At 41.7% G+C, this 21,996-nt stretch overlaps 1 protein-coding gene across 2 annotated transcripts in view; it reads left to right on the top strand.

The window, feature by feature from the left end:
* Nucleotides 1-21,622, top strand: part of PCSK1 (proprotein convertase subtilisin/kexin type 1) — a 40,734-nt gene extending 19,112 nt beyond the window's left edge. The window contains exons 8-14 of one of the 2 annotated variants that reach the window (XM_077347665.1): nt 157-369; nt 3,116-3,216; nt 4,588-4,821; nt 6,011-6,168; nt 8,766-8,899; nt 13,845-14,006; nt 16,169-21,619. In XM_077347665.1, the coding sequence (XP_077203780.1) occupies nt 157-369; nt 3,116-3,216; nt 4,588-4,821; nt 6,011-6,168; nt 8,766-8,899; nt 13,845-14,006; nt 16,169-16,531 (1,365 nt within the window). In that variant the 3' untranslated portion in view covers nt 16,532-21,619. Of the gene's footprint in view, nt 1-156; nt 370-3,115; nt 3,217-4,587; nt 4,822-6,010; nt 6,169-8,765; nt 8,900-13,844; nt 14,007-16,168 lie in introns of both variants that reach the window. The other variant, XM_077347666.1, reaches the window with a different exon arrangement.
* Nucleotides 21,623-21,996: the final 374 nt, after the last annotated feature.

Raw genomic sequence — 21,996 nt, 5'->3', positions numbered from 1 at the left:
GCCTCCTATAAATTCACAGAAATTATTCATTTTTAGCATTGGCATTTTTGGACTAGTAAACCACGTTGAGCCATGAGGAAAAGTGGGATTAAAAAAAAAATCAACATGACACTTCCATCTATGCAATAGTCCCGTGGGTTCTTTCATTTTCCACAGGGCCGGAAAGGAAAAGGCTCCATTTTTGTCTGGGCTTCTGGCAATGGCGGCCGCCAAGGAGATAACTGTGACTGTGATGGCTACACAGATAGCATTTACACCATCTCTATCAGCAGTGCTTCTCAGCAAGGCCTTTCTCCCTGGTATGCAGAGAAGTGCTCTTCATCACTGGCCACCGCATACAGCAGTGGGGATTATACTGACCAGAAAATCGTAGGTTGTTTTTACCAGATTTAACAAGCATTTTTGAGGATCGTGCACAAAACAAATTGGGTGGGGGGAATATTCACCTGATCAGTGTTTTATGCTCTAATGTGACTTATAGCTCAGGAATGGAATCCTAGGGAGAGGGTTTTCTGCTCCTGTTGTTCACACACAAAAGCCTTAAATTAATCTACTGCTGTTTCACCCAGCTCCCATTGCTCCCTGAAAAAGGATATTGCTTATGTGCAAGAGAAGGGCTTCTCAATTCTAATATTGTGTCACCCCAAAGAACTAAATCCCATTTGAATATATGAGAACTGAAGCACCGCTTCATAAAAAAGTTTCCTGCCCTGTTAATGTGTGTTCCGTAGGAGGGAGATCCTTGATCAAGAAACAGAATGATGGTGATTCTGTAAATTAGCTTCAGAAATTGTATTGCACAACTAAAATAGCTGATTGTGAGATTAAGGGACAAACTAGGGCTGAATCTGCACGGAGCTTTTATTCCAATTCCAATTCAGTCCCTGCCATCTCCACTGAATGCAATTTCCATTTTGATTTTGTCTGATTCAGATTTTCCCTTTCCAACAAACATGATTGATCCGGAGGGACCCTACCTTTTCCCTGCAATATCCTAGAGTGGATATAATCCTCAATATTTGAAAAATCGGTGTGAGAAAGCATGCAGAGCTCTGCCTGTTCCAAACTTGCTGCTGAGCTCCGTGGAAGAGAAGCCTTGATTAGCTAAGCTTCAGTTCCGCGTTCCCAGGATGCAACCTTGCCTTAAAGGGGAAGCCCAACTTCTCTCAGCAGAGGCTCCAGAAGCCCTAACTTCTCTCAGTGGAGATTTGCTTCTTGGTTTTTTTTCTCCCTCCTTTGCTGTCTCCAAATCCTCTCCTCCTCACCCCCTTCAAGAAAAGAAAGAAAGAGGCTCCTGCTGTGCTTGGCTCCCCCCTCCCCTTCTGAGCTTCCCTAACCATGTGCAGAACACTTTTCTGTTTTAATGGGGAGTGGGGGTAGAGGAAGACCCGAGTTCAAATCGATCTGGATTCAGCAGGATCCACAACGGAATAAACAAAGTAAGTGCAGATTCAGCCCAGATGTGCAACTTTTCAAACTCGGGTTCCCCAGCAACCATATAGCAGGTGCAGGGAATTACTTTTTAAAAGAGTTAATTTCCCTGTTTTTGCTGATCCCAAACCTACATGTCTAGTTTGGCCCTAGGTTGCAGACAGGAAGCAGTATACAAACATGTTATAAGATAACCAGAAAAGCCGTATAGAATAGCATGCCTTGCCTCTTTTATTGATGGAAAATGATTGTCCGTAAATGCTTATAGGAAATATTCCTTTACTCTGAAGCCTGATTCATGTGAACCAGCACTGATATGATGGACTTTAAATTCAATGATTGACTGCCACTCACTGTAACTGATCCAGTGACTTTCACTGTGCCAGTGCAGCGTTTTTTTTTAAATAACAGTTTGCAATACGTCAGTCCATGTAGCTTACAGTGAAAACATTCCCCATTGTTCTTGTGTGACTCAAACCTCTGCTTCAAACAGCCAGCTGTTTTGATTGAAATAGCTCCCCCCCCAAATCTCCCATACCCTTCTTTCAAAGTTCTGTGACTTTTGAATGAAAGCGGTTTCACACAAACCCTTTCCTTATTTATTATATTTGTATACTGCCCTCCCCTGAGGCTGTGTGAAAACAATGGGGGTGGACTACACAAGGTCTCTACTATCTCTGAAATGAATTGGTACTTTGTACTAAAGTAAAACAGGGGAAATGTGTTTGAAGAAAAAGGTTTTGCATCCATAGAGATGAATTGTGTTGGCTGTGATCTATCTTCAGCTCAGGGTGGGCAATGCCAGATAAATTACTGACTTATTTGTTTGGGGTTAACTACTCTGGGGGACACAGACAGCTGTTTTCTTGACTTGACTTGAATAATTTAAAAACATGCCATTGCCTGTGTTTGCCTACTGGCTGGTTGAGGTACAGAGAGCCACTGGTTTGGAAATAGCCATTTTGATGCCCTATCACACTTGTTCTCCTGGGTTCAAAAGCCTGGGAGCAACCACAAGGAGGTGGAAATGACACAACTCCTTGAGGTAGAATTTGGTTCTCAGTTGAACAAGAGATGGCATTAAACTCACTGATGTACAAGGGTCAGCAAACCACCCCCCAAAACTCCCAAGTGAACTTAAAAGAAAACTATGACATTTCCATTAATTACAATCCCATAAATCCATCCATCCATACAGAATCCCATTTACTGCTTCCCAAAATTGTAGTTATATGGACAGACATGTTAAGTACTTTATCTAAGTGGGTTACTTAATTTTCTCATAAACCATCTGCTTCATTTTCCAAATTATACAGCTGTGCTTCTGTTGAAGGGGGAGGAGAGCATTCATTTTCAGCCTCTGAGTAATTTTAAGCAGGCAATCATTTAAAAATGTTCTAGGCCCAACACAATGATATGTTTTATGATTCACTGGTGACATTGAAACACTTATTTTTATACTACTGGGATCTCAAGTTAAGGCAGTTTGTTTGACGTGGGAGTATTTTCCTTCCAAATAAGCCATTCTTATACAAAAACTATACTTAAAATAGAAATGACTTGAAATATTTTGATTTTTATCTGTGGGAGGGGAGTGTTCTGAGGTGCACTGGTGGCAATAAGACAGGCACAAGTGTGTTTTATTTTTAGAGATAGTAAACTCTGGAAGATTTTGTTTCTTCAGATCAGTGCTGATCTTCACAACGACTGCACTCAGACTCACACTGGGACCTCCGCTTCTGCTCCCTTAGCTGCAGGGATTTTTGCTCTAGCTCTTGAAGCCAAGTAAGTCTTCTTAAGCTTTCCTTGGAACCCTCTCCCCTGGTCTGGTCATCACCACTGTAGAATTAATGGGATGGATCATACAAACCATAAGCACAAGGGTTCTTGTGGAAGCAGATCATTCCCACCTTCCTCCCCAAAAGCTGATGCAGGTGGACAGAGGAGCCTCATAAAGGTGCTGGGTGGAGTGCAAGGAGGGAAATTTGATGAAATTGCCCACACCTACCTCTTCTAACAGCACAGTTTTGGCTTAAACAGGTCACTAGGGATTGCTGAAGGAAGGCAAAAGCAGGAAAGATGAATGCCTTGCATGTTCCGTTTATAGGATTGATAGCATCATCCTCCCCAGAAGATCCCTTATGTAGTTCATATTTTATTTTGTCCATAATTTAAGATATCACTCTCCCCAAAATTTTGAGATTAATATTAGCCTACATTATGGATCTGGAGTAAGGCCAATGTGATAATATATCAGAAGCATATTGAACATTGAAAGCACTATATGAATGCTCAGTGTTATTACATTGTGAGCTGGTGTAAAGATGTCCAGTGAGGATAAAATGAAGAAAGCAGAAGTATATTAAGGCTCTCTGTGCTCCTTAGAAGATATATAGATGGATAAATTGAGATACTTTGTTGCTACACAAAGTTCTCTGAGCTCCACAATAAAAATTACATCAGAAATAAAGTCTCTTCTTCTCTTTAACAAAAAAGATATGCAAGTTGTTTCTCTCACAGGAACCTGAATATTATTTATTGTTTAGTTTTTTTTTTTACTTATTTACATGCCACCTTTCTACCCAGTCAGTGCCACCATGCCTGAAAACAGTTGAAACACGCCACAATTTTAAAAATCTCTTAAAATAATTAAAATCAAAACTACAATAAATATCTAGAAACAGATAAAATTAGTTTAAACTTAGGGCAGGGAGGACTCAGTCAGCAAATGCCAGACAAAACAAAGAAGTCTTCACCCACCATAGAATGTTTGTAGAAGCTTCCTCCTGGTAAGACCTTTTCAAGGCACACAAAGGACTGTTGGGGTAAGGGGGGGGGTAGGGAAAATCATTAATCCTTAGGCTCACCATAAACCAGAAGTGATTTGATTTCACTTATGCACACATGGAAGATCTACCAGCACAGACTCCGTTGGTGGATCCAGTTTGTAATGTATAAGTGTAGATAATTTTTTCAGTAGTTTGTTGTTCAAGACAGTTGACACATACACACACACACATACACATATACATTGCTTTAGGATGCTTTGGGCTGATCCTGTGTTGAGCAGGGGGTTGGACTAGATGGCCTGTATGTTCCCAACTCTATGATTCTATGATTCTATATATAAACTAACCAGGTTTTTCTTTGCAACAGTCCTAATCTAACCTGGAGGGATATGCAACATTTGGTAGTTTGGACATCTGAATTCGATCCGTTGGCCAACAATCCAGGATGGAAGAAAAATGGAGCTGGGCTGATGGTGAACAGCAGATTTGGATTTGGGTTACTGAATGCAAAAGCCCTAGTAGATTTGGCAGCCCCTGGAACCTGGAAAGGAGTGGGGGAAAAGAAAGAGTGCATTGTTAAGGACAACAGCTTTGCGCCAAGGTAAGTGTTTATTTCACAGTTGATGATTAATGTCCACTGGCATTGTTTTTGCCCCATAAGTGCTGTTGAAGATCAAACAGCATTAATGGGCAGGCCACTTCAACATTATTCTCTCCCTTGTTTGACACAGCTATCTTTTTCTATACATCTTTTTTGGGAGAAAGGGGAGATGCATTTTTTTTATTTTGTGGTTTGACTAGACAGAGGAAGGGCTTACTCTGTCCAGTCAAAATACTAAATTGCAAAATACCAAGTAAGAATCATTCATTTCAAAGTATTATTAATCCGCAGCTTTGGTTCTGAAAACATCAGCCTGCATGCTTTTAACTTCTGTGAATTTCATTGTCTCAGGGATGGAGAAAGCAGCAAATCAATGATCCCTTTACTTCATGCTGCTCAGTGTAAGGCTGTTAGAAACTGAAATTAACACCTTGCACTGGGCAACACAGCCATTTATTTCAATAGAAGTTAAGCACGGCACCCATGTATTTACAGCAGAAATGAATAAAAGATCAGCAGCCACAAATATATCACAGAAGTGTTATTTTCATGTCCACTAGACTGACTTGGCTAGCCTGACTTTGTCAGATCTTGGCCCTGGCTCTTGGCTAGTATTGAGATGGGAGATCACCAAGGAATACCAGGGTCAAGAAGATACCAGTCAATGGCAGACTGCTGAATTTCCCTTGCCTTGAAAACCCTATGGGATTACTATAAGTCAGCTATGACTTGATGGCAAAAACAAAATAACCAATGCATCTCTGATTGCACATGGTCACTAACCAAGAAATGTTGTCTTAAGTGAGCCACGGTTAATATTTTCTTTCTTCTGGGTAGTGAGTCGCATCAAAGTACATCTTACAAGTCTGCTAGAATGATGCTGCTGCTTAAAGAACACTATATACTATTTTGTACCATACTACTGTTCTGAGGGACCAGTACATTTATACTAATATGATTCTTTAGCAGAATTGTCTAAGAAATGCTAAAGCATGATTTCTCCCATACATTGTTTCCCTTGTTCATTCACCCACAACCCAGCCCCAATAGGTTTTCAGTGAACAGTAATGGAGGTAACGTGTCCAGATCTTTCAGTCAGATAATTAATATTCCAGAAGTCAAATAAAAGCACCAAAACTTCATGAAATAACGGGGGAAATAACAAGGCAATTTTCCATAATGCTTCCAGATTATTAAGAGCTGGCGGTGAAGTGACCATTGAAATTCCCACAACAGCTTGTGAAGGTCAAGAAAATGTCATTAAATCACTGGAACATGTGCAATTGGAAGCAACAATTGAATATTCCCGTAGAGGTGATCTTCACGTGACCCTAACCTCTCCATCAGGTGCAGGAGACTCACTATATATTTCTATGTCTATAATGGTATTGGAAGCGCTGTCCATTTTTATTCTGTTTCAATATTTTGGTCTATGTGAGGATTAAGGGCACTTCTGGGAGGTAGAGTACTTGCACACTCAATGTAGTAGGAAATTTAAATTTAAAAGCATGATATGTTAGGCCAATATTAAGTAATCCTGCAGCATGGGGACATACTTGCCATTATATATTACTGTCTAAAAAACTTAACACACCACAGCAGCTTTATAGTCTTAAATGCTTACAAATTCTTCTGTGATTGCTGTATTAGTGTGTAGCAGCAAGGAGTGTGGTCTTTTTTAAGATGCTGCAAGATTCCTCTTGGGTTTCCATCTTGGGTATGAAAATCCTTCCTAGCACCAGTACTATGTACTGAATAGATCTGCTAATGTTGAAATGCAGGTCTCTCCAATGAAGGGCATGCAGAGCTTGAACTATACGCACCCAGCCACTGTTGTCTTGGCAACAGAATGCTTCTATAACCAAGCTCTCCTGCCTCACATCTCCCATGCTGCACATTTTTTCCTGTGCATTTTTCATGCTAGTATCGTCCATGGTAAAACAAAACAAAACAGATTCCAGAGCTGCTATGCCCAGTGTCCAACAAAAGTAGCAACGAATCTTTCAGTATTTTGCTTGTTTTTTGGCTGGATTGGTGGCCAAGAAAATAACATTTTTACAGGCTATGTTTTTGGTCAGTTTGGAAAATGTGTTTACTCCAGAGCAGTTATGTTGACTTGAATATAAGTACTCTAAAGTAAACATGATACCGCTTGCAGTCTATGTCTTTCAGTTATTCAGGCAAGGGAAGGAAAATATAGACAAAGGCTCTTTCCTGGAGACAATGTGTTTCTGCTTCCAGCAGTGTAGTTTAATGATTATTATCCCTTCATTTATGAAGTCTAAGCAATTTAAAAGCCCTGGTTTTCAGGACATTTACTGCATCCCTCTACCTTGCCTCTTTTCTCTTCTTCACCTCATGAGGAACAGATACAATTACCACATACAACTTTATACAATTACATGTTTACATCAGGAGTTACCTGCATTTATGGGCAAAATGTATTTGGATCAATAAAGTTCAATAGGTGCTTACCATGTGCCCACTAGAGCTTTCCCCTTTTATCAACTGACCCCACAGGAAACACGTAACTCATAAAATTTTGCAATAACCTTTTTTTTGGGGGGAGGGGTCAGGTTGGCTGGGAAAGTTTCTATCAGAAAGCACTTGGTTTCTAAATTGCAAGGATATCTGGAAGTCATAACATTTACTCAGATGTAAGGCATGGATTGGTAATATTTAATGTGCTGAATCACTTTGGCAGTGTTTTAAGATCTGCAAGTGCTCCTTACCTCCTTCGATAGCATATCCTAATATTGTTATGGCTCTGGAAGGACAACAAGGTATTTCCTTATTGCTTTGTCCTCATACTGACCCCAAGCGATGCAACATGATAGTCTCAAGGCCATGGCGAATAGTTCAGCTCATGGGTAATATTCAGATTCATTCATGACATGCACACTTTCAAATCTGCACAATGACATATAATCACATTTTAAAGCTTTGCAGTAATGTGCAAAAACTGCAAGTTGTCTGAATACATAGCTTACATTAGACTATTGTCTGCCTCAACCATGGCCACTATTTATTTATATATGGGATTTATTCACCGCCCCTCCAGGCATAGCTGGATGGGGGAAATTTACAATAATAAACACTACATAAGACAATACATAAGACAATAAAAACAACATTTCATAATTAATATAACATTAAAACCTAGTAATGTTAAGCATTCAAAAATTAATAATAAGATCAACTGATAGCATACAGTATTCAGTTAATTTCAGATCTTCTTTCCAGATGGTGGTTTCTAGTGTGTGTGTGTGGGGGGGGGGGTTTCCTTGTGGATGATCTAGATGGCATTAATGCAGGAATTCATTGACCCCAACCAAATATCTGGCAGAAGAGCTCCATTTTGCAGGCCCTGCAAAACTGAGTCAGCTCCAACAGGGCCCTCAGCTCTTCCGGGAACTCATTCCACCAGGAAGGGGCAAGAACCAAAGACCCTGATTGAGGCAAGACATTACCAGCCTGTTGGAACTGACAAGAGTGCAATGTTCTTTGCGGGTACAGTCTGTTAAGTGGTCTCTCACGTATACTGGACCGAGACCATTTATGGCTTTAAAGGTTAATACCAACACCTTAAATGGGATCTGGAACTCAACTGGGAGCCAGTGCAGTTGTCTCAAAGAGAGCCAGATATGAGCCCTCCATGGTGTACTTGTGAGGACTCCAGCTGCTGCATTCTGGACCAGTTGCAATTTGCAGATCAAAGTCAAGGGTAGGCCAGTGTTGAGTGAGTTATAGAAGTCTAGCCTGAAACTGACCATTGCATGGATCACTGTAGCCTGGTATTCCAGGCTCAGGTAGGGCACTAGTAGCTTTGCCTGGTGAAGATGGAGGAATGCCAATTGTGACCTGAATGCCACCTTTGTGACCTGCACTTCCACTTTCTTTTGATGATTTTGTGATGACATATTTCTTCCTCCTCTCTAATACAGGGACCAGTACTGTTTTACTGGCTGAGCGCCAAAGAGATAAATCACCCAAAGGCTTTAAAAATTGGGATTTCATGTCAGTTCACACTTGGGGTGAGAACCCAAAAGGCACATGGACTTTAAAAATTATTGATATGGTAAGTAAGGAAAGCTAATGAAGCAGACACTTTCATGGACATAACTGCAGACAGGATGAAGGGATATATAACTCCAGATTTAGAAATGATATATATATATGATGAGTTTCACAAATGTTTGGTGAGCAAAATCTCCACTCATTCAGTAAGGGATATAACAGGGGCTTCTAGGTTCCCCTCTAAGCAGGTTCCACACACCAATCCAAGCTCTGAGCAGTGGTCTCAATAGTCTGGACAGTCAAAAATCTAAAAGGTAAAGCCAAAGGGGAAAACAGAGGAGATTCTCATTCATGTTAGGATGGGTACCACATGGCTGTTCAATTCTAGGTGTTTTGAAACCAACAGAGCAGTTACCTGATCTCCTCAGGCTGATCCCAAATTAGAGACCATGGACTACACAAGAAATTATAAAGCATGTCAAGAAAATGAATACTTGCTAGCAGCAGAAGGTGATCATTCACTTGGTTGGCAGAGTTTAGATATGTAAAGAGAGGTAGAACAGCAGGTTGCTTAAAAGGATAAAATACTTTTTTTAGGAAAAGAAAGTATAGAGGAGACAGAAAGTCCTAACCATCTAACTGCCCTGTTCTGTTAATTCTGTTGCTCTGAAGGCAAACAGGGAAGAACTATGCTCTTTGGAACAGGAAGTCTCCAAGTAGCCAATCAGGACACAGGGGAGATTATCTGATAAACATCAAGAAGTTCTTCTTCTGAATATGCTAGCTACACATCTGCTTTCATGCCTACTGTAGGATATTCTTTATATTCTGTTTAGTTATGCACACTATGGATCTTGCTTATTCCACCACGCTTCAGGGTGAAATGTTTCTCTTGGCTTAAGGCTAGATTTATCATTTTTGCTACCCAAAATGTAACCCAAAAATTTGGCCACTGGACAATGTGAACAGAGTGATTTTTACTAGTGGTGCATTGGCGTGTGGGGTCACAAATCTTGTAGTGTTTTCTCTGCTGCTAACCAGGTCATGGTCAGCATCCTAATAATAATAGGCCTGAAGTAACATCTGGACTGACCTCATTGTAAAAACAGGAGTAACTTCAGTTCTATCATGGAACAGTGGCTGACTCACAGAGGTGTTGTGAAAAACACATCATGGCATCTAAGAATGTTCACACCAAGGTATGGCAGTGAAGCAGTTTTTTTTAAAAAAATCAGTAAATGAGGTTTTCAGCTTTAATATTATTGAGAGCCAGCTTGGTGTAATGGTTTCTAATCTGGCGAGCCAGGTTTGATTCCGTGCTCCCCAACATGCAGCCAACCAGGACGTTTTTCAATCTCAATGTGACACAGAAGGGAAAGAGTAGGCTGACCATATTTCCTTGATACAAATAGCAGACAATGGGATGGCAAAAATGAGATAGGGGTAAAATGTTATTGTTGTATTTTTTTAATGGTTTTAGAAGTATTATATTTTATCGAGTCCCTCTAAACTGCCGCAAGACTATGGTAAGAGGCGGTATATAAATGCCAAAATAAATAAATATATAACCTATATTCATGAAAATAAAATGATAAAAAGTTATAATATTGAGCTTACTATTATCCTTCAATGACAGAACCCCTACAAAAGGTAGGCCAGGAGAACTCAGCTGGGGGAAAAGGCTTTTAACCATATCTTTAATTACAAAAACCCTTTCTTAAAGCAGGGTTCTAAAACAGAATTTCTTCCATGGTTGTTAAGCCCATTACATACCTGCAAATAAATTAACAATTTATAGTCCTGGCCTTCTCTGTCTCTGTCTCTGTCTCTCTCTCTGCAGGCCACAAGAAGTCAGAGGGTGGGGCCCATGCAACTTCAAGTTTACCAATGCTATGACCTTTAGAACCCTAAGTCCAAATTCTAACTGCTTAATAGAAATAAGACATAAATGAAAATGACATGGGTTATATTAGCATAAAGGCAAAACAAAAACAAAAACTAACACTACACAAGTATATACCTTTTTATTAAAAAGGGGATTAAATTAAATCATTAATTAAATTTTTAATTAATTAAAATGAGGAGACACCTGGATAATGTGAAAAAAGAGTACGGTCCCCTTCAAAAGGGGACAAAGAAGAAAATGCAATATATATATATATATAAGTTTATATACCGTATTTGCCGGCGTATAAGGCGACCGGGCGTATAAGACGACCCCCCAACATTTTCACTCAAAATATGGAGTGAGCCCAGTGGGGGGGAGCCGCTCGCCGCCGCCGCTCGCCCAGTGGAGGGGGGGAGCTACCGCCGCCGCCGCTCGCCCAGTGGGGGGGGGGATCTACCGCCGCCGCTGCTCGCCGCCGCCGCTCGCCCAGTGGGGGGGGAGGTACCGCCGCCGCCGCTCGCCCAGTGGGGGGGGATCTACCGCCGCCGCTGCTCGCCGCCGCCGCTCGCCCAGTGGGGGGGGATCTACCGCCGGCGCTGCTCGCCGGCGCTGCTCGCCCAGTGGGGGGGAGCCGCTCGCCGCCGCCATGAGCTCAGTGTCGGGGGGGAGCCGCCCGCCGCCCGCCGCCGCCGCATCCAGACTGAAGTGCACCCGGCGTATAAGACGGCCCCCCCACTTGGAGGCATGTTTTTGAGAGGAAAAAAGCCGTCTTATACGCCGGCAAATACGGTAAGTTTAGACTTCAGCTGTGCTGGGAGTGGAAGCATACAAATATGCTTTAGACTTGTTCACAATTTGTGATACTTCTGAAGAGAGGCAAAGAATATAATACCCAAGAAGTTCTTTTGGAATGAATTGAGTGTGTATAATTTAGGCATTAGGTCAATTTTGCTTCTTTATACTCTTAGCTTGTTAACACTCACTAGTACTAATAATATCACTGCCAATTTCAATAGGGATTACAACCACATAAAGAAGTAAATATGTAAGTAGGAAATATATATAACTTGCCAATAGTTGAGCTTCACCTGGGAAATCTGTCAGAGTCTCAAGATTCAACCAACAACTTGTGCTTGCCTCCTTAATCATATTTCATCTCAATTAATTATATATTCTCTCTGGCCCACCCTTATTATAATTACAAAGACCACAGCACTCTTGAAGACTTGACATGAGTATTATGGAAAACTAGAAATAGAGCCTGCTGTAATTTTAAGACAGCAGGCGTTAGCGGGGAGTTGGAGTGTCGTGGCACAGCGGGGATGGATCGCAGGCCAGGTGGTGGGCGGGCCGTGACGTCGCGGCGAGTGGGCACCCTGGGCCACGGCCTACCTGTTGGTAGAATGTCAGGCAGGAACGCACAGCGGGCGGTAGGCAGCTTGCGGGCTCGGAGGGCAGGAGGCAGCCTGCGGGCTCTGTGCAGGTCTTCTGGCGCGGGCAGACAAGGTCCAGCTGGTGTGTGGGTGGGGTGGGCATTGTAGGCGCTCCAGGACGGGTTGGCGGTGGCCGGTCCTGGGCGCGTGGCTGTGAGTACCGCAGTGTTCTTGCGGCGCGGCGGGCAGGAGCGGGGAGGCGGTCACGTGTAGCTGTGGCGGGTGGAGGCAGCGGGCACTCCCGGCCGCGGCTGGCTTCTTGGAGGCATCGGTAAGTGAGGGGCAGCGGCAGGCGGTTGCGGGGCAACAGGTGTGGGCGCTGGGGCCCCTGGAGTCGGAGGGCAGTGGCGAGCTGCCTGGTGCCCAGCGAGCGAAGGAATGGCAGTGGCGAGTGTTGTTGGACGGGGCGCAAAACGCCTCCCGATTCGTCAGTCCGGCGTCAAGGGACCAATCATGAGCCGCGCTGCACGCAGCTTGCAATTGGTCCCTTGCCGCTTGACTGACAATTGGAGGGCCCAATCGGCAGGCACTTCACGCCTGCCGATTGGGCCCTCTGATTGTCAGTCCAGGGGAAGGGGCCTATCGGCACCCTTCCTCATCATGGACAGGGCCCTCCCTCGGTGCCCTTAACCGATTATTTAATCTGCTCCGCAGGAGCGGTTAAAGATATTGTTGCAGAGAGACATGTGATTCTTGAGTACTAGAAAAGGAACCTTCCCTTTCCCTTTCTTTCTGGGTGATCACTTTTAATTAGAAGGCTGACATAAAGGGAAATGGAAAGCTGTAGTTTTAGAAACAGGAAATTTGAAAAACCATCCCTAGCATGCAAGCACAGCAGTATACAAACACATTTTATTATTAATGGAAGCACTATTAACACTGCTGATAAAATGTCAGATTCTCAGAGTCACCCAACTAGTGTCGGTTTCTAAAATCCCACAAGAACTGATTGGATATTTTCTACTCATGCCTAAAGGAATCTGACCTTTGACACAAACTGGCATGTCTAGGATTCAGGTTGCCTGATTCATGGCATTTTATTATTTTTCAAATAAGCCTTAACTGAAACATCAGCTGCTGGTGGGATTGTCACAGAGATTCCCTGCTAATGAAAACAATTTGTCATTAGGTCCTTAGCGCAGCTGTGTATTGAATCAGTGTTCTATAGAGCAGGAACAAAAATTAAGTAATATGACTGAAAATGTGCTTAATAAAATACCACATTTGTCTCCCCATACAAGATGTCAAACCAACACTACTTAAAAAGCAGCACATAACAAGTAACAAAATTAAACAACATTTGTAGGTGGATTCATTAAACAAAAACTTACCACTCTGTTTGGGTATTACTGGCGCTGTGCTTGCAAGAATTGCAATCAGGCAAAAATATATATTTTAAATAAAAGACTCACACAGAATCTTATGTGAAGGAAGCAATTGTTACCATATTTGTAGATACAGAGAACATCTGTGTGCTTCTGTTGCATGCAGGCAAATGTTTTTTTAAAAGGACTGCAGCAGATCAATTTATGGATTTATTGCTCATCAGCTTTTCAAGTGACATTTAAAAAAATGTCTACATAATGTTTGTGTTGCTCTTGGATTCTTTAAAACCCTCCAATTTCTATCTTCTGCCTTAAGGCTGTACAATACAGAGGACTAATTATTATGCTACTATCCTTCAGTCTAGAAGAATGCAAAATGAAGGAAGAATTGTGAACTGGAAATTGATCTTGCATGGCACTTCATCCCAGCCGGACCACATGAAACAACCTCGTGTCTATACATCATACAATACAGTGCAAAATGACAGGAGAGGGGTCGAAAAGATGATAGACTTTGTGGAGGTATCACCATACTCATTTGTGTTCAACTATTATTTTCCTTTTAGTCTGAAGCAAATCAGGTGAAACTGTTATCACTTTTGCAACTTTCTGGATTTAGGCCAGTTTACAAAGCCAGTAAGTACATGACATTTTGGGGGGAGTGTCTGAAAATATTTCGTGTGCTGATTTCTTGCTTGTAAACAGAGGATCAGTTATTTTATCAAGGCCAGCTCTAGTTGTTAGAGAGCTGTTTGGCACCTTGAAATTTAACTGTGGAGGGCTGACAGAGGTCGTGATGAGGGGTGCAGTCCGAGAGTCTCCTGCACTAATGCAAAGATCACATCCACATTGCACTGGCATAATGAAGTTCGAGCCATGCACATTGACACAGTTAACCCCCACACCAAAAGAAATGCCCCAGTGGTAGTGCTGGTTCTTAGTCTGGAGTCAAGCAACAATCTGAGCCCAATAACCTCTGGTGCCAGCCACATTATTTATAGGTTCATCTCAAACTAGACAGTAACTATAAAATAGCTTTAGTTGATGAGTCACACTTAAGGATCTTCTTGTCCTCTTGTCATGGGGAAAGCCAGAGGGTGGTGGCCTGAGGTCAACAACCAGTGAATTGCATGATGGAGCTGGCAAAGTTTCACAAGGCCTGTAAAATGGAGCTCTTTCACCAGGTTTCTGGTTGAGGTTGGATCAGTATGAGCAATGGGCCCCACTCAGGCTGCTCTATAACTTTGAGCGCACCCTCATGACTACATGAGGAAGGAGGGAGTTTGTCATCCCCTGTGGGTTGCCCCACAAGGGATGATACTCTCTCCCACACTCTTTAAAATCTAGATGTGCCCTCTGGCATAGCTGGTCCAGAGCTTCAGGCTGGGGTTTCACCAGTATGTGGATGTCACCCAGATCTACTGATGGATGAATGGCAGATGTTTGGAAGCAGTATCTGGATGGCTCAGGCAAAATTGCCTGAAACTCAGCCCCTCCAAGATGGAAGTCTGTGGATGGGTAGAAGCGAGACTTCCCACCTTGGATGAAGTGCAGCATATGGCTGTACCTACCACCAGGAATCTGTGGGTGATCTGTGGTGCTTTCTTCTCTATGGATGCTCAGATCATAAGGGTAGCCCAAGCAGCATTTTACCATCTGTGCCAAGTGAAGCTACTAGTGCCTTACCTGTCCCCAGAACACTTGGCCACAGTGATCCATGCAACAGTCACTTCCAGATTAGACTTCTGTGAATTGTTCTATGTGGGCCTGCCCTTATCTCTGACCCGGAAATTGCAATTGGTCCTTACGCGGTCATCCTGGAGGACCCATATCCAGCCTGTGCTGAGGCAGCTACATTGGTTGCTGGATAGCTTCTGAATCAGGTTTAAGGTGTTGGGACTTTTTAAAGGTTTAAGAACCTTTAAAGGGCTCTCCACTCTGTGGGTTCAAATTGGTTGGTTGTCCCCAGCCCCTGGGCAGTATGCCTAGCCTCGACCAGGACCAGGGCCTTTTCAGTCTTGACCCCGACCTGGTGGAATGAGCTCCTGGAAGAGCTGAGGTCCCTGAGCTAAGGGCTAGCACAGTTCTGCAGGGCCTACAAGATGTAGCTTTCCCACCAGCATTCGATTGATGCCAGGCTAGGAAGATCAGGTCCTTTCCTGTATGGGCCCTATAAGCCGGACATCACCAGAAAGTGCCCCTCCCAGGGCAGTGGTGGTTGTTAATGATATTGTAGGACATGGAGAGGGGAGGGTTATAAATTGGGTTTTGTTGTCAGTTTTGATCTTATACTTTATTGTTACATATTGTATGTGGGTTTTTGAGATTTAATTGTAAACCACTATGAGCCGGCAGGGTCCGAGAATGGTGGTTAATAAATGTGAATATAAATAAATAAATAAACAAACAAATAAATCTTGGTATTTTTGGGAACCTAATGTTGTTTTAGGGGTGGGTTCTATTGGAAATATATTTTATGTAAACCTCATTGAGTCTTAGGAGAAAGGTGGGTAATAAATTTAATAAATAATAATAGTAACAATGATTATTATTATTATTATTACTCTATCTCATTGGGCTATCAGCATCTCCATGCCATTCAATATTTCTCCAAAACATGTCAACTTTTTTTTTTGCTTGTAATTAATTAGCCATAATGTTCTGCTTCCTCATCTACATTTCAGGACCACACCACAATGGAGAACCTGAATGAAAAACCCAAGGCAACAGAAAGGACCACCAACAGCACTGAGAAAGGGCAGGAGCTGGCTCGATCGGATGCAATGCTCCGTCTTCTGCAAAGTGCTTTTAATGGTCAGATGGGCAGGAATAAACTACCCAAGAAGTCTCTGGATGAAAAGCTAAATATTCCCTATGAACATTTCTATAAGGCTTTTGAGAAACTAAATCAACCCCCACAGCTGAAGGACTCCGAGGAGTCTCTGTATAGTGACTATGTTGATCTATTTTACAATTCTAAACCATACAAGCATAGAGATGACAGATTAGTGCAAGCCTTGGTTGATATTCTGAATGATGACAACTAAAGGTATAGGCTATAGAGCACTAGGTTGGAAATATTCGTATCCCTTTCCCATCTCCATAACACTTCTCATTTCTAAAAAAAATCCTTCTTATTTTGACAATTTGGCTTATCACAATTTTCATTGCTTTCTATTTACCAGCTACTTAAAACATGGGGAGAACTGAAACAAAAGCTTAATAGACATGAGATAATCGCCACTTCAGCCAAAGCTTTCAGTAATGGTAAAGAACAGCAATTCACTCCAGGGATTTCCTCACCCCTTACCATTTCTCTACAGCACACAAATATATAAGCCCTGATTTCTGCCCCAACCCAAATACTTTCAATTTAATGCTTTTCAGAGGCTTTCATGTAGTGTTTCTGACCAATTTTCCAGGCAATTGCATACACAATGCTTCAGACAAAAAAAACCACACAAGGTAATTGAAGAATGGCCCAGTTCCAATTCCAAATATTTCTGTTGAATTCAGGGAAGTAAAAAAAAGAAAAGAAAAAGCAAGGGGAAAGGGAAAACTGAGCTACCAAAGCTCTGACAATCAGGACAATTATTCCAGGTGCCTAAAAGATGACCGATAGGTTACATGGTGAACATCTCTTGGTAGTTTCATAAAAAGCTGGAACCACAGAAAAGACATTGTATCCCATAGATGCCCACCTCACATCAAAAGACAAGGTAACCTGAAGACTGGGCCACTTCATGGTACTTTGTCAATGTAGACAATGCTCCCTCAGGTCCTTCTCCCATCACTCTCTTTCTCTCTGTTCTTGTCCTTCATCCTTCAGACAAGAGCCAAAGTACATCTTCCTCATCTACTTCCCATCCCTGTTTTAATACTAGGCAGCAAGCAATGCACACCCAGTAGAACTTATCAAACATGAGATTCCCTGATCTTCCAGCCCGGGGAACTGATCTTTCTGTTAAGGCCCTGTGTCAATGTGGGAAAATGCATGTTGAATGCCTGACCATCCATTGAGGCAGCCAATTTGGTACCTGTACTCTTTTGACATAAGGAAATCTCCCAAGAGTGTGAGGAGACTTCTTGAGTATGTGGCATGCTCCTGCATTCAACAGAGAGAAAGGATGAGATTGTACTTCAGATCTCATCTGAAGATTGAAGGGCAAGAGAGAAGCAACAAGAAAGAATAAGTGCAGGGACCTGAGGGCACCACCCCTTCATGGTACCCCAACTATTTCTGCCTGGAGAAGGGCCTCCAATCTCTTCTACTGGGCAGCCTTGTACTGGGGAAGACAGCCCTTAAGTATACTTGCCCCCAAACTCTTTAGAGCTTTAATGGTCAATACCAGCATTTTGAATTGTTCCTGGAAACAAACTAGAAGAAGAAATAATGTAGTTGTAAAATTATTTCTTCCAAAATACTGATGATTACTGATATAATTTTGTTACTTCCTTCTGGATCCAATTAGAAAATTGCTTTTTAAAAAATCATTTACCTGCTGCTAAACAGATTCAATACATCTGCTATATTTCAAGAACCAGTTAACTGTTCCTCTTTTCAAGAGAACCAACTACTACACCAAAAACAAGAGTGGATCTGTATTGATTGTACAGATCCTGGGAAACTCAAACAGCCCTTAGAATGCTGCATATGGGGCAATCATTAGCCCCACTTCCAATAGATAAAGAAAGACGTCAATGCTGGCACAAGCAGTGCTGATATGGCTGGTACTGTGTCAGTGGCTGGGAGTGGGAGGGTCAGAATTAGACAGGAGGGTACCAGTTATCCTCTTTCACCGGCCTTAGAACCAGTCCTGCTGAGCTGTGAATGAAATCTAAGCTCACATATTTCAATACCTTCAGAAAACACTAAATATAACCCAAGCTGGTTTCATGTCTGTCTCAGTGAATTACACATTTATCAACATCCAGCCTACCCCTAGGAGTTGACAAGTTGATGATGATTGTTGAAAAGGCAGAGAGGAACAATGTGAGAACTTTAAACAAAATAATTGTGGAATGGTCTTTTAAAAAAGGCCCCCTGAGTGGCTTGCCAGAATGCCTATGGAGAATGCACCTTTGTGTCTCACCAAAGTCTGAAAGAGATGAGAAAAGCAAATAGCAAGAGAACTGCAAGGACTATTGATAGACTGAGTTATAACAGTTTACACTGATGAAAAGGTCATGTAGAAAATAAATATAAATCCCTGCACATTAGCTAAAGCTGTGTATTTTCTACATGGGCACATTTTCTGTAGCGATTAACAGTGCAATCTTAAGCAGCCTTTTAAGTATACTGAAATTAACCCTGCTTAAATAGCACAGTTTGAAAATTGAATCTGTTGACTAAATACACCAAATGAAACTGAATTTTTGAATCATATGAAGTAATGTTAAGCAAAGGTACATGTAAAGATTAAACTAATGTAAATCTAAAAGTCTACAGCTAGCAGAACAAGATCTAAATTTTATGTCTCTTATCCAATCAATATAGGCCTACTTTTGAAGCAATGTGAAAACCAACCAATAGTTATGAATGCTGATATTTGGTACAATCAATGTGATTTGGAAGCATTCATAAATTTTGCCCTTAGTGCAGAATCATTCACTTTCATCCTAATCACATGGCCTATTATCTTAAGCCATGGGGCACTTGCCTTTGGAAGGAAAGAAACATTAATCCCCCCTCTACTGGCTTGGGATCCCAGAGTAAGAGGAAAATCTGGAAGAAACTCTGCCTTCAGCTTACTCAGGTGGAAACTACAGTTAATGACAGTTTTGGTTTGAGGATTATAATCCTTAAATCTATCACCTTCAATGATACTTGAAGTCCCACAGAGGCATATTTAAAATTACCCTTTCTTCACCTTTTATGCGAGACCATTTCCCCCCCAGTGCCTTTCCAAGTAAAAGTTTTATGTGGGATCTATGGAAAATACTTACAGTCTCTATATTACATTTTAGCATGATTCCTGCTCGAGAGGTTTGTCTGTGTCTGGGTCATAAATTCCATGGGAGTATCCATGCAAATCACTGTTCATCTAAAAAGGATCAGGATGCATAGCATGATGAACACAAAAGTACAACAATAATTGCTGCTGCCACAAAATCAGCAAAAGTCATTCCTGACTTCCATGCTAGCATCTCTTTTCTGGTAGATATTTCCTATTCTACTTCCTGTCTTGAAGCTGTTTGTCACTGGAAACATGAATTTATGAAGCATAACTGGAGTTCTTCAGCTGCACATCAGTTTACACCAATTTCATTTCAATGTTTAGAAGGGTTGTGTAGTCAAAATCTTAGTCTGATCTTTTTCTCATAAAATTCCATCATTTCTTTATCTTCCTTTCTTTATCCACTTGCTTGCCCTAAACACATGGCTTGTACATCTTCCAATTGCTATGGGATTAAGGGATCTAGAATGACCAGTGATGGGTGATAGCACCATAAAAAGTGCCAGCTGAATAAATGGTTGAGTGGTTGACAATATGAAGTGGAAAACAAATGATAACTTCTTCCATCTATTATGTTCTCGGAATCTTGGAGCCACATTGTAGATAACACAACGCTTCTAGCCTCTATGAATATCTAGCTTAGATCATGGTACTTACTGGCTGCCTTCTTCAGGAAATATCACTAAGAGCAATTCTTCGTTGTTTATGTGAAAGTTATCATGCCAAATCTTCAATTACAGCAGTAGCAATGGCCAATACATGATTGTTGTATTCAGGGTAACCCTTCAAATGTGTGGTTTTCTTTTTCTTTTTCAGGCGAGTACCTATGTTGTAACCAAAGTTTCACGACAGCTATGTTGAAACTAATTAGATCCAAAACCTGCTGCCTGAATGTTTCCAACCCAGAGTGCATTGTACAGCTGTTAAATTATTTTTGTTAGTCTTTTTGGTGCCAGCCTGTGTTTTGTGAAAATGTACAATGAAAGATAAAACCATTTTATCTCAAAGAAAATTAACATTATATTTTCTTTACAGGTATTTATAACATATTAAAGATTTTAAGAAACACAATTTAAAAAATATAACAAACTTAAAAAATAATAAATTATAACAAACTACATTCTTGAGCAAGGCACTTTCGTCCAATAAAATATTTTTGACGGTGTGTTGTAATGACAACAGCCAAATTTATGTGATGTGATGTTAAAATTTACCTTTGTTTAATCATAGCATTATTCATAATACAGCATAATATGTTAGCAGAGCCTAGAGTGTATGGTCTCAATGTGTGTAAACAAACACAGCACTGAGACACAAAATGGAACTAATAAGTTTGCAAACATTAGGCACAATGATCTACACACTGACTAGGTGAAGGGAAAGGCTGTTAATATGCAGTCGCAGTCTCTTAAGTACATTAGAGGCTGATCCTAGTGCAATAATGCCAACCCTCTCTCATGACACCTGGAGTCAGCTTGGCACATTAATATCAGGCAAGAGGACTGAATTGGTAGATGTGTGGTGCCCTACCCACATACTTGCTGGTTACTGTGTTATGCAAAAGCACTGTTTTCCCCTCCCTGTCATGGTGCAGCAACCAGCTTCATTCTTTCTTGTTGTAGTCAAAGAAGCATTCAAAGATCTGTTTATCACAGGGGAAGCGGGTTTTCACCTAATTCAAACATGCTAAGCTGGAGTGAAGAAGAAGAAGAAGAAGAAGAAGAGTTGGTTTTTATACCTTGATATTCACTGCCCAAAGGAGTCTCAAAGCAGCTTACAATCACCTCCCCTTATTCTCCCTGCAACAGACACCCTCGCTTGGACCCTCCCTGCCCAGCCACAGGACCTCCGTCTTTGAAGGATTGAGCTTCGGACGACTCTGCTTGAGCCACCTTGACACTGCTTCCAGGCAGCTGGCTAATGTTTCTGTGGGATAATCAGGGTGGTCATCCATCATGAGGGTGTTGCCCGCATATTGGTGACAACCCAGCCTGAACTTCCACACCAGTTGGGGAACTAACCTTGTTACCACTCTGGAATTATTAGATGAGTCTTTGTTTCAAGCAGGTGTCCAAAGCAAATCAAAATCCACAGATGATCCAAAATACACTAACTCACTTGAGGTGGATAAAGACCAAAAGGCAGCAAAATAGCTTTGAATTTTAGTCCATCATTGATCAGAAGAGAAATAAAGACCTAAATAGTCCTGGAGGTGTCTCCATGCTCCATGCTGCGTGTCTTCACTGACTATAAAAGCTCTACTTGACTCAAGAAACAAGTGTTCCAGCAGAGTTTGAATGCATCTTCTTGTATTAGGTTTGGTCTGGAAGTAGAAAAGTGTGAATGGTCCCAACTTCTGAAGGGGTCAGCAGAGTCAGGATGAAAGAAGAGTTACTTCCTCAGGGATAATACATTAAGTTATCTATCCTTTGTGAATTCTCCTGCATGGGAGTCTTGACAAGACAGTCTGTCTCCAGAGTTGGCTTCTGATCTAGAGACTTTATGTCTTCATGCATTCCTTCTATTAGGTCTGGGGGAAGAAATTTGGTTTGGTT

This window comes from Paroedura picta, chromosome 7 (assembly GCF_049243985.1).
Source record: "Paroedura picta isolate Pp20150507F chromosome 7, Ppicta_v3.0, whole genome shotgun sequence".
NCBI lineage: Eukaryota > Metazoa > Chordata > Lepidosauria > Squamata > Gekkonidae > Paroedura > Paroedura picta.
Note: the sequence above shows the minus strand (reverse complement) of the source record. Positions and strands in the feature narration are given on the sequence as shown.